Below are 11,913 nucleotides of genomic sequence, written 5' to 3' on the forward strand. Positions count from 1 at the left end.
ATCACCTAGCGCATGAATTCACTTGAGTTATATTCACTTTCTTCTCAAGTCTTGGTCTCAGCTACTATGTACCTCTTGTGACCTCTTATGCAAGTTTCCCCGAAACACTGCATAAGAGTGATCCTCACGGGTTGACCAACCTCACGAATGAAATCTAAATTTCTGCCCACCACTTGCAAGGATGCGTTGCACATTGGTAGGGTAGGTTGGAGGCAAGCTGATTGTTCCTTTGCCCGAGGATGTTCACTGAAGCGCCCGTCAGAATTGATCATGAGAATGCACCCAACATCACCAAGATGTTCCCTATTCAGTGGCAAAGGCACCTAAACGGCTCGATCGCGGAATGTGCATGCCGCAGAGGAGAGAAGCAGATCCGAGCGGCAAGTGGGTCAGATCCGATCAGAGCGCAGGGAATCAAAGAGAGTCACAATCTAAAGGGAATCAACCATCATGGTCTACTTACGGCTCGTTTTGAATGCGGACGGAGACTTCATCGGTTACTCAAAAGCGAGACCTGTCGCAGTCGGTGATGATCCCCGTCTCCATCAATCTCAGGATGGACGTACAACCCGTCCGTTGAAGGTACACTACCGGCGGTAAATTCACCGAAATAGAGGAGATTCGAGGGGACGCTCCTCGAGATACGACGGAATTGAAGATAAACGTCACGACACCCATCCAATTAAAAGAAATGGACATTCACCTGACCCCCGCGTTGCTCCTGGATCCTCATGAATCTCCTAACCAATCGGACAACAAATTCGCAAGAGCTCCGGCCCCTTCTGGATGAGCACCGCAACCAAATGGATTCATCATCCGGAAATACCTCTCGCGCCCGGAAATGTCGCACATTTCCGTCTCATATATAATGAGGATAGCTTGGTCGACGACTTTTCCCATCCGATTGACACATTACAACTCCTGCAATTGATCATGGCCCGAGACATCCCTCACGCACTCGCAGACGATCCAGCGCTGCACCAGTGGCGAGCTCCCCAGCTCCTCCAGCCGCTACACAACAGTATTCCTCCGGAGCTGCTGCCGAGATTTGACCCAGTTTTTGTTGAGCACTACAACAAAAACAATGCAGGACGACTACACACCCACGAAGTGCCTATCGAAGATTTCCGAAAGGACCCCGCTCGTTATACGACCTCATATGGCCGCGCAACTGGCCCAGACGTCCATAGTATCTCGGAGCAAAAATGTCCCGTGAAGGGAGGAGAAATCACTATTCGAATCTTTGAGCCAGCGCCCAAGCTGGATGCACAGGGTCAACCCAAGAAGAGAGCAGCATATATTAATTTCCATGGGGGTGGCTGGGTCTTTGGAGGCCTGGGGTATGACCATGACTTTTGTAAGAGACTGGTTCATGAGCTCGACGGCGATCTGGTCGCCTTTGATGTGGACTACCGACTGGCACCCGAGCATCCTTATCCGGTCCCGGTGGATGACTGCTGGGCCGCGTTCAACTGGGTAAGACGCATTCAGAGAAACGGATTTGCGAGCTGGAAAAGAGCTCTTTGGAGGAAAAAGAAAACAAACAAGCTAACCGTGCCGGCTGAATGACCTTAGATCCGGTCCCAAAAAGCCGACGAGTTCAATCTGGATGTGAACAGATTTGCCGTCGGCGGCGTCTCCGCGGGAGGCCATCTCAGCGCGGTGGTGGCCCATCTCTGTCGCGACGAGAAGATCCCCTTGCGACTCCAAGTCTTGACCGTTCCAGCCTGTGATCTGCATAGTTCATTCACCCCCGAGGGCCAATTTGATCGCGCAAACACTCCCTATCCATCTTACCGGGAGATGGAATTTACACCCTTACTACCAGTGGCCCGAATGGAGTATTTCCATCGGCATTTCCTGGGTGTGCCGCGACCAGCTCGGTTCAAAGATGTGAGTTGTGAGCGAATTAATGTGGATGAGACCCTTGGATTCACTTATACTGATCTCTTGGTGCCATGCCAGGACTGGAAAATTTCGCCCATGTTTGCGCCCAATTTCACCAACCTGGCGCCGGCGCTGGTTTCGACGGCGGAAATGGATCCGCTGCGTGACGAGGGTGAAGCGTACGCCGACAAGCTAGAAGCCGCTGGCAATCGCGTCGTGAAGCATCGGTACCTGGGCGCTCCTCATACCTTTGCCAGCCTCGATGGCATCCTCAAGGCTGGTCGCCAGTACAATGAGAGGGTTATTGCAATGATGAAGCAAGAAGTGTTGGGATAGAGATGGCCTATGGGGCTCTGGCCCGGGACGATTAGGTATCAAACTGATATTCACCATGACCGGGCAGAAACAGAAATTATCGCAGGCATCCATACCAATTTTCCGTCCACTGGTATTGTACATCTGCAGATGTGTGTGAATGCGCTGTACCTGACCGCTCCAATTCAATGAAAGTTGCACCGTTGTAGGACGGGACCGGTAGAAAAATAGTATGCCAGTCTAGCTTTAGTGGGCATATGAAAGCCGGGCCGAGGTCTTGTTCAACAATTGCAGAAGCTGGACGGTGGTTTACCATCCTACGCATTGTAAACATAACTACTTGCACTGTAAACCATATCAGTAGAAGAGGATGAAGGAGTCAACTGCCTTAACCAAATAGCCAGACGGACTGGAAACGGTCCCCGGGTCAAGGCTGTATTGGAAGGTACAAACCCGAAAAGAAACGCTTCTCATCTTCTCAAGACTCAGCGGGCCAATCAGGTGAGCAATTAGCCTTTTGGTGTCCCTGATACTGGAACGTCTCGAGCGATTTGAGAAAATTGACAGTTTACTCATGATCTTTATGCGCGAAAATCACAGAGTTGATTGGATATGTCTAGACGTAGAATTTGAATGATACCTTTGCTGAACTGAAATGCCCGGATAAGATATATAACTTCATGGTCCTCTCAGTACCTGAGCCTGTTCGTCCTCGATCTTCAACGCCGGACAGGCAATTCTAATGATGTCGATGTAGATGGTATCTCACAACCACCCGCGGATACATGAGAGCCGGAGTTCTCGTGGAATATTTAGGAAGAGGTTGTTGACGCGTGCTCCGTGCACAGCTTCACCGAGAGTGAACCTGGCCATGGCCCATCAGAATGCTGAATGTGAATGATGCAAATGATAGCCGCTAGATTTGAGACTGAAACAAGCTGCGCAAATGCAAGATTCAAGTAAAGAGCCACACGTTCTGCTTACTAGAGTGTCCTCCTCTCGTCCGGCCAAAGTCCATGGAAATCTGGAAATTTGCATGTAAACATTGTTACCTGGTCTTACCAAAGTATACCGGAAAAATACAGCGATCACAGAGCACATTACCGGCAACGAGCATCAGGATGAGCGGCTGTTCGGTCATGCGGATACCGGGAAGTTTCGGCTGAAGTCATCGGAGTCGCGAGGCCATTCTGGACTTTTTGTTTCAATCCCTTCTTCCTTCTCCAAGGAGACTCACGCTCCCAATTCCTCATTGACCCATCTTGAACGGTCTCGGAACAAGCCAATTGATCTGGCTGCTACACATCCCATTCCCTCATTTCTCCTCTCCCGGTCCATCCACGGTCACAATGAACCCTACCGCGTCCCGAGCCGCGGTGCGCTCGATGGTCAGCATGACACATGCGGCCAGAGCTGCCAACCCCGCAGCCCGCAGTGTTTTGTCGGTTGCAACTCGCTCGCCGTTTGCTAGCCGGGCCTTGAGCTCCAATAGCCGTCTCGGTGGACAATTCCCCCGCCTTCAGCTTCTCAACACCAACAAGCGATCCTTCAGCACGACCCTCAACATGGTGAGAATCGAGATGCCACCGGACGCGTTGCGACAGCGGCCCAGCTTCACGGGGACTGACGTTGTGGAATTCTAGTCTACTGCTCCCCGCACTGAAAGCGATGCCTTTGGCGAGATCCAGGTAAGCTCCCGAGATGGACATCGAGCAGGGTTGCCCCGCCGAGGAGGATGTTTTTCTCCATCGCAATGCTCACGTCTGCCCTGTTGTGATGATTAGGTTCCCGGCGACAAGTACTGGGGTGCCCAGACTCAGCGGTAAGCCGACCTTCCCAATTGAAAGCGCGATAGCACACGAAAGGCTGACATGAAGAGTCCGGATGTTCAGCTCGCTCGGCAACTTTGACATCAACCAGCCTCAGGATCGTATGCCTCCTCCCGTGGTCAAGGCCTTTGGTATCCTGAAGGGCGCCGCTGCCACCGTCAACATGAAGTATGGCCTGGGTAAGTAGCAGACGTTGATCCGATATCTCTCTCGTGGCCATGGTCGCTCAATGTGTCGGGTTGACTGACCTGTGTGCTCGCGCGTCGCTAGACCCCAAGATCGGCGAGGCCATCAAGCAGGCCGCCGCCGAGGTCGCCGAGGGCAAGCTGCTGGATCACTTCCCTCTGGTTGTCTGGCAGACCGGCTCTGGTACTCAGTCCAACATGAACTCCAACGAGGTGATCTCCAACCGCGCTATTGAGATTTTGGGTGGCACCATGGGCAGCAAGAAGCCCGTCCACCCCAACGACCACGTTAACATGTCCGCCTCCTCCAACGACTCTTTCCCCACTGTCATGCACATCGCGGCCGTTCTCGAGCTCGAGAACACCCTTCTGCCGTCTCTCAAGAAGCTCCGCGACGCTCTGCAGGTCAAGGTTAACAAGTGGGAGAAGCTGATCAAGATCGGCCGTACCCACTTGCAGGATGCTACTCCCCTCACTCTGGGTCAGGAGTTCTCCGGCTACGTTGCTCAGCTGGACCGTAACATCGAGCGCGTTCAGGCTTCTCTCCCTCACCTCCGCTACCTCGCTCAGGGTGGTACTGCTGTGGGTACCGGTCTGAACACCTTCAAGGGCTTCGATGAGGCCGTCGCTGCCGAGATCAGCAAGATGACCGGCACCGAGTTCAAGACTGCGCCCAATAAGTTCGAGGTTCTGGCTGCCCACGACTCCATCGTCGAGGCCTCCGGTTCCCTCAACACCCTGGCCGGCTCCCTGTTCAAGATTGCGCAGGATGTGCGCTACCTCGGATCCGGTCCTCGCTGCGGTCTCGGCGAGCTGATCCTGCCCGAGAACGAGCCCGGCTCTTCCATCATGCCCGGCAAGGTCAACCCCACCCAGTGCGAGTCCCTGACCATGGTCTGCGCTCAGGTGATGGGTAACCACGTGGCTGCCACCATCGGTGGCATGAACGGTCAGTTTGAGCTGAACGTGTTCAAGCCCGTCATGATCCGCAACCTGCTCCACAGCGTGCGCATCCTGTCCGACGGCATGGACAGTTTCCGTGTGCACCTGGTCGAGGGTCTTGAGGCCAACGAGGAGCGCATCAACTCTCTCCTGCACGAGAGGTATGTTTTCTCCCCCTTCTTTCCTACTTGAGCCTTGCTTCGTCCTGGTCACCATTCTCTACTCGTACTGATTCATTCTTCTTCTCTCTCTAGTCTGATGTTGGTGACTTGTCTCAACCCCGTCATCGGTTACGACATGGCCTCCAAGGTTGCCAAGAACGCCCACAAGAAGGGAATCACCCTCAAGGAGAGTGCCATGGAGCTGAAGGCTCTGAGCTCCGAGGAGTTTGATCAGCACGTGCGTCCCGAGCTGATGCTGGCGCCCAAGGAGAAGAAATAGACGGATCGTCCCCGGGGGAAGTGGTGTGTGATCGACCTGCGTGTGTTTTGATAGAAGATCGAAAGTCTTGGTTTTGACTGTGTATTTTTGGCTGAAAAGAATATATCTCATCGACCGGTGCATGTCAATCATGCGGTAATATTTCTTCTCCATCCAACATCCTCTTCAGTCGTGTCGAGTGCGATCGACTGGGACTTGGTGGGGCAGCGGACGGGTTTAAAAATAGCCCCGATCCGCCTCTTCAGCCTCGTCGCCGCACAGCCCCTTCACTCATTTGGAGATGCGTACAATTTGAAGACCACTCGGACACGAGTGACGAATGTATACATCGGTACCGATGGGATAGTTCAAGCTTTCGCACATAGGCCCATTCATCCTGTTGCCAGTCTGGTCTATACTGCCTCGGACTAATAATCATGAAGTTGATGGAGTATGTACTATGTAACACATCCACACAGAAGATGGGTCGTCATTGAACTCCGAGTCCATCTGCGTCCCACATATCCAACTGTACAAGGATGCCAACAACATCGATGATGCTCTGCAGATGGAGGTTGGACCAGGTACCGATTTCCACAGGGTTTCCACCTTTTACCAGGTACCGCCCACCTGCTCGAACCACGGGACCGCCGACTCGAAACTCAGTCGGAACTTGAGAAACCCTTCACCTTCTGTATTTTTCTCCCTCTCGTGCGGCACCCTTTTCCTTTCTCTTTTTCTTCCTCGAAACATCAATTGCATACAGTTCATCCACAAGGTCACCTCCCCAGACACCTATACACATTGTCGTTTTTACAGGGTTTCGCATTGCTCGCTCTCACACTTGGTTGATCTCCCTTGCGCCAAACCCACCGTCTCGGTGCACGCCCCTCCCTGTCGAGTTCATCCACAGCAGCACTTACCACCTCCCTCCGATCCTTCCATCACTGGTCTGGATAGCCGATGCCGAGAGCCTGAGCCTGGCAGATCGACCCAGAGACAGAGAGAAGAGAGAGAGAGAGAGAGGATAAGAGAGTTTGCGACCAGTCTTTTGGGCAATTCTCCGTCTCCTGTTTCAAATCTGGCCGCCCTCCACTCTCTTCGCTCCGACCCTTTTCTACACACATTCTTTCTTCATTTCAGTGGCGCTTCGACTATCGTTTAAACAACAATTGATCAACCATCGCCACATCATCATCTCGGACGTTCCCCTCTTACCACCGGCGTACAGGATTCAGCATACTTCTGTAGTAATAAACAACTGCACCCCAACGACACGATGACCACCCCCAGCCTGACGCCCACCACCATCTCCGCTCCCACCAAGCCCATCATGAACTCCACCGTCACTTCCGTCGACGCCGAAGAAGACGGTCCCCTCTTTTCCTCGTCGCTCATCTCTCCCGAAATCATCTCCATCCTCCCCACCGACTATACCATTCGGCCCCTGCGCCGCTCCGACTACCAGCGCGGCTACCTGGACGTCCTTCGCGTCCTGACCACCGTCGGCGACATCAGTGAGGAGGCGTGGAACCAGCGGTATGACTGGATCGCCTCCCGCAATGACGAGTACTATATGCTGGTGATTTGTGACGGACAGGACCGGATTGTCGGTACCGGCAGTCTGATCGTGGAGCGCAAATTTATTCACTCCCTGGGAATGGTGGGTCATATCGAGGATATTGCCGTGGAGAAGAACCAGCAGGGCAAGAAATTGGGCCTGCGGATCATTCAAGCTTTGGACTATGTTGCTGCGAAGGTTGGCTGTTATAAGGTGCGTTTCGGCTTTTCCCTGGCCTTTTTTCCCCCTCCTCTTCTCTTTCTCTTCTCTCCTCTCCTGATATTCCAATTGATGTGATTGCGCATGAACTGACACCAAACCACAGAGTATTCTCGACTGCTCCGAGGCCAATGAGGGCTTCTATGTCAAGTGTGGCTTCAAGCGGGCTGGTCTGGAGATGGCACACTACTATTGATGGGATTAGAGCATTCACTTCTAGATTCTGTCCATGCCGCCCTTGACGAAGCTGGTTGAGACATTGCGCAAACCGAAGGGAAAAAAAGACCTTGTACGCATACCAATCTTTGCACAGAAAAAAACACCGCCCTCCAGCAAGAGGCCTCACTTGTCAATGAGACGAGAAAAGAAGGGGGAAGGAAAAGCTCTATGGCGTGGTCACGCATGGCACAGTTCAAAGTCCTCACTTGCCTGGATAGACGTATTCGGTCGATCAGGACCCGGAACATAGGCATCACTTCTCTCACTTCCAACTTTTCAACTTTCTCTTTCTTTTTTTTCGGCATGTACAGTATTATTCGAAGTTCGCTTTCCTTTTGGAAATAAAGCTCGATGGTCAAGAGTCGACCTCGTGAAGCAAAGATCTTTCCTACCGATGACCTATTGATGGCAAAATACCCTTTGCTCCAAGACAATAATATATGTAAACGGGTCTACCTATCCACCTGTGCAAAATGCCCGGGCCCATGCCTGAACCTAACGAATCCCGAATCAAAGGTCTGTCTCTGCGGATGGGATGGATATTTACATAGGTCCCTCCAGCTCCCATCTAGCCAGCTCTCTGAAAGTATGAGGCTGAGCATCATATGGATCGACTTGGAGGCTTCCTTGAGCTACCTGCGCATAACTTAATATCCATATGTGGGCATGAGATGGGTATCATCTTGATCAGATTCCACTGGATACCTCCAACCACGGAGTTGTGTGACCAGTCCGCCTACAAGGATACCTACCTCTATAGACTTACGATACCTCGAGCAGAAAAGGAAATATGAGGAATGGGTCTTTTTCTTATCTTTTCATTTCTGGTGGCTTTTCTTTTTCTTTCTTTGCGTTCGGGGGGTTGGATTTGGTCTTGTAGCGGATAGTGGGGGGATTTTTTGTGTCTTTTTGGAAATTTTCGTGAGATTCCTTTATTCCCATTTCTTCTGCATAAAAACAAAGGTTCCAGAATCAAGGGAAGTAAAATTTGATTTTGGCCCGTAGCCCCCCTATCCTCATAAAAGGGACAGTTCGAACTCCAGCAACCCAGAGCTCCGCCAGTTCCATCATATCGCGAAACCGTCAACACGAATAGAAACAATGTAACACCTCTTTTCTCCCCGGGTTGGCCCCAGACGCACACAACATTCGTCTAGTTCTTCGTCGTCAGAGTCATAATTTAGCGGGACTTGGCGGCGACCTTGGGGGCGGAACCCTTGGCACCCTGCTTGGAGATGGTGCGACCACCCTTAGCAGCGCTGGCGGCGTTCTTGGCCTTGTCGGCCTTCTTGGCGGCGCTGGCAGCGGCCTTCTTCTCCTTGGCGTCCTTGATGGCCTGCTTGCGGGCAGCCTCACGGGCCTCGGGGCGCTGAGCACGGCGCTCCTTGATCTGCTCGAGGGAAGCACCGACGATAGCACGCTGGCTCTTCACAACGCGACGAGTGCGCTTCTTGGCAACCTCCTATAAAGTGATCAATCCGACCCGGTCAGTATTCCGCCTCGACTGAAAAAGAAGTTGCGATCCATGGTTTTTTTGGGGACCCCCATCGCCCGAGCTCCAAGTATCGAGCAATAGAGTGCGATTGCGATACATCCACCTCTTGCGCCGTCCGGGCCGTAGCTCGCAAACGTGAGGCGTGTGCCCCAGAGTGGTATGCACATCTTCGCTTGCTCGTTTGCGTTCATGACCCGTTCGACCGGAAAGCTCTCAGAAAGCGGGGTGGAAATGTGGACTTGGAGGTGGGTTGGTAACGGACCTCAGAGATACCCTTGCGGTGCTGGCGACGGAAGAGAACAGTCCAGGCAATGCGGCGGGGGTTCTTGCGCTGGAGGAAGAGCGACTCGGACTTGCCGTTCTGGAAGCGGAAGATCTTGCTGTCGCCACGGACGTACAGCTTACCCTAGTACATCCCAAAACATGAAGTGTTAGCGGACCCATCCAGATGACATCAAAATGTTGTCGCCCCTCTCCCGGTATATAGAATCGATTCGTGTGCCAATAATATAAGAGACGTGTACGGATCGGCGAACGAAAAAGACCGCGAAAGAAAAGCTGAAATCGAAAGATTGTCGAGCAGTCGCCATGTCGCAACACAAGGAGTCGTCCGCAGCATGTCCCCAATCCGTACACTTTTCATCATATATTGTCCTTTCCCCCCACACACAAATCGTCCAAGGATGGTAGGTTTTTTCTTTTTTAAATCAACGCACCTTGCCGGGGTAGATCTTCTGGCCGCTGAAAGAGTCGTCGTAGGTACGCATCTTGACGGTGGATGCGCTGACGAGGTGTCGGTTGGCGTTGGGTGATGTTCAAAAATCGGGGATCGCGGTGTTCTTCCTGGCTGGGTCCAATTGTGGTGCGCCTCGCTAAAGCGCGACACGTGATTTGTGCTGCCCTTTGGCGGTTGAGGAATGAGTCACGTGATGACAACCGGTCCGCAAGTGTGGGTGCGACGGCTCGGGCTCCCGCCTCCCGCGTTGCCGTCGACCTCGACTTGTACTCAGTGAGGTCACTCCTGCTGACTAAGCAACCGGATCGGAATGACTCCAGGACTCGACTGACTCGAGGCAACTTGAACGGACCTGTTGAACTGCACTTTGCAGAACTGGTCGTGGGACGTGGGGTCGAGAGGAGTCTTGTTTCTGGATGAATGGTCTGTTGGTTCAACATTGAGCGTTTCATGGAGGATGAACAGCTTCGTGGGTACTTGAAGCGCTTTCTATTCTGACCGTCCGGAGGTTCTCGAATCTTGATGCTCATCTTGCTTGTAATTGCATGGAGGGATCACCCAAGAGTGGGTCATTGAAAGCGATGAACGAAGGTCCCTCAAGTCTGAAGCTTAGTGACTTAGCGGGCTTCTGGAAGAAGCCCTGTGAGATACTTTGTACTCTTCGAATGATGACCTGGATATGTCGACCGGTCAAATGATAGACTCCTAAACCAGCCCCTAGACTTCCATTTCTACTATTTTGTCACTTTACACCAGCCCCATGCAATCTCTTCTCAACCCCCTCTGGTATCTGGTAGTACGAGATATCCGGTTGGATTTGGGGGGGGGGGGGGAAGGGGGGAACAGCAGCCCAATTCGACCGCGAAGAACACTAGATAGTAAGACATCAAGTTGTATCTTCCTGGCCATCACATATAAGCTCAGATGTTTCATTTCGTGATCAAAAGAAAGAGAAAGGAAGAAAAAAACCACAATGTGAGCTTCTGATAACGGTGGGGTACCTGAGGGCTCGTAGGATGAACGACCAATTGATGGAATGCCCAACCTCAAGTGTATATGACGCATACCGTGCATCGTCAAAAGCGTGTCATACATCGTCGACCTACCTGGTCACTGCCGACGCTCGATCGAGGCATCAACTCCAAACAAAGGCTGGGCGGCACCCTTTGGGGCAACCGATATATTACTATTCAGAAAAGTCTTCCCTCCAGTCCCCGTCCAAGCTCTCGACACTCTTCTCGTCAGTCATCCTTCCCATCATCTCCCAATCTCTCCCATTCACAGGGAACCCCATCTTTCATCCACTCTCATCCCCGAAACACTCTTATACCTACCTGTGCAGACTCTGAAGAATGGGTGTCAACTGAATGCTGCTCAAGCTCAGCGTGATCATCGCATCATATCTCACGATTGTGGTGTTGCTCCTGGCCATCAGAATCGATGATGCGGCCCACAGCCCATTCCTCAACTTCCTCTGGATTTCCGCTCTGATATCCAGTGTCTGTCTCTCATTTCCCTTCTTTGCATGGACTCTGGTGAGTTTCCAATAACTCTCATCTGGGGCACCACCTCACTTCTACATGGTCTCACTGTACTAACTCAACCTCAGGAACAATTTTTGCTCGAAGCATCGCCCGAGTCTGGTATCGATCTTGAAAGTCAATCCAGACGAGACGCGAATCTACGCTTTATCAACTGGTCGGTGGTCTCTCGGTCTCGTCGCTCCTCTTCTTTCGTCTCTTTTCCACCCATCGACCGGGCCTTGTTCGAAGTGAGTCTCTACGAGCCTGCGTCTTTCATGGTTGCAAAAGTCTACGATGACCATCCAGTTCCCACTGTGGATTTAGGTGCGTCCATGTCATCGGGATCCACACTGGCGGGAGCTCGAACTGAGTCCTAAAGTTGATGGGTGATGCTTGACTTGTTTTAAGCGTTCTTGGAAAAGGGGAAATGACTGTTTGTCTTCGTAGGTTACGTCTCTTGCTTCATCTTGTAATGTGAGTTGGCCCGTGCAATGAACAAAGGTGCAGTGAGACAAACCAAACCATGACACCGACTGTCTCTTTCTCGAAATGGATAAGACGTCGTAGACATTCAAGCTATGA

The 11,913-nt window shown here is 52.2% G+C and overlaps 5 protein-coding genes across 5 annotated transcripts; 4 read left to right on the forward strand and 1 right to left on the reverse strand.

Moving 5' to 3' along the window:
* Positions 1-786: 786 nt before the first annotated feature.
* POX_f07531 (uncharacterized protein) lies at positions 787-2,223 on the forward strand (the record flags this gene model as incomplete). Its single annotated transcript, XM_050116326.1, has 2 exons — positions 787-1,476; positions 1,576-2,223. 2 exons carry the CDS (start codon positions 787-789, stop codon positions 2,221-2,223), a joined length of 1,338 nt encoding a protein of 445 aa, XP_049966465.1.
* A 1,328-nt stretch (positions 2,224-3,551) lies between these two features.
* Positions 3,552-5,599, forward strand: POX_f07532 (Fumarate hydratase; the record flags this gene model as incomplete). The annotated part of the gene is made up of 6 exons (XM_050116327.1): positions 3,552-3,770; positions 3,846-3,890; positions 3,987-4,024; positions 4,095-4,210; positions 4,302-5,319; positions 5,413-5,599. The coding sequence occupies 6 exons, from the start codon at positions 3,552-3,554 to the stop codon at positions 5,597-5,599; spliced, it is 1,623 nt and encodes a 540-aa protein (XP_049966466.1).
* A 1,258-nt stretch (positions 5,600-6,857) lies between these two features.
* POX_f07533 (Glucosamine 6-phosphate N-acetyltransferase) lies at positions 6,858-7,554 on the forward strand (the record flags this gene model as incomplete). The annotated part of the gene is made up of 2 exons (XM_050116328.1): positions 6,858-7,352; positions 7,465-7,554. The coding sequence occupies 2 exons, from the start codon at positions 6,858-6,860 to the stop codon at positions 7,552-7,554; spliced, it is 585 nt and encodes a 194-aa protein (XP_049966467.1).
* A 1,203-nt stretch (positions 7,555-8,757) lies between these two features.
* On the reverse strand, positions 8,758-9,839 carry POX_f07534 (60S ribosomal protein L24; the record flags this gene model as incomplete). The annotated part of the gene is made up of 3 exons (XM_050116329.1): positions 8,758-9,039; positions 9,335-9,478; positions 9,789-9,839. 3 exons carry the CDS (start codon positions 9,837-9,839, stop codon positions 8,758-8,760), a joined length of 477 nt encoding a protein of 158 aa, XP_049966468.1.
* Positions 9,840-11,175: 1,336 nt separating this feature from the next.
* POX_f07535 (uncharacterized protein) lies at positions 11,176-11,708 on the forward strand (the record flags this gene model as incomplete). The annotated part of the gene is made up of 2 exons (XM_050116330.1): positions 11,176-11,343; positions 11,418-11,708. 2 exons carry the CDS (start codon positions 11,176-11,178, stop codon positions 11,706-11,708), a joined length of 459 nt encoding a protein of 152 aa, XP_049966469.1.
* Between the last annotated feature and the right edge of the window lie 205 nt (positions 11,709-11,913).

The sequence above is a fragment of the Penicillium oxalicum genome, chromosome VI (assembly GCF_001723175.1).
Source record: "Penicillium oxalicum strain HP7-1 chromosome VI, whole genome shotgun sequence".
In the NCBI taxonomy this organism is placed as follows: Eukaryota; Fungi; Ascomycota; class Eurotiomycetes; order Eurotiales; family Aspergillaceae; genus Penicillium; species Penicillium oxalicum.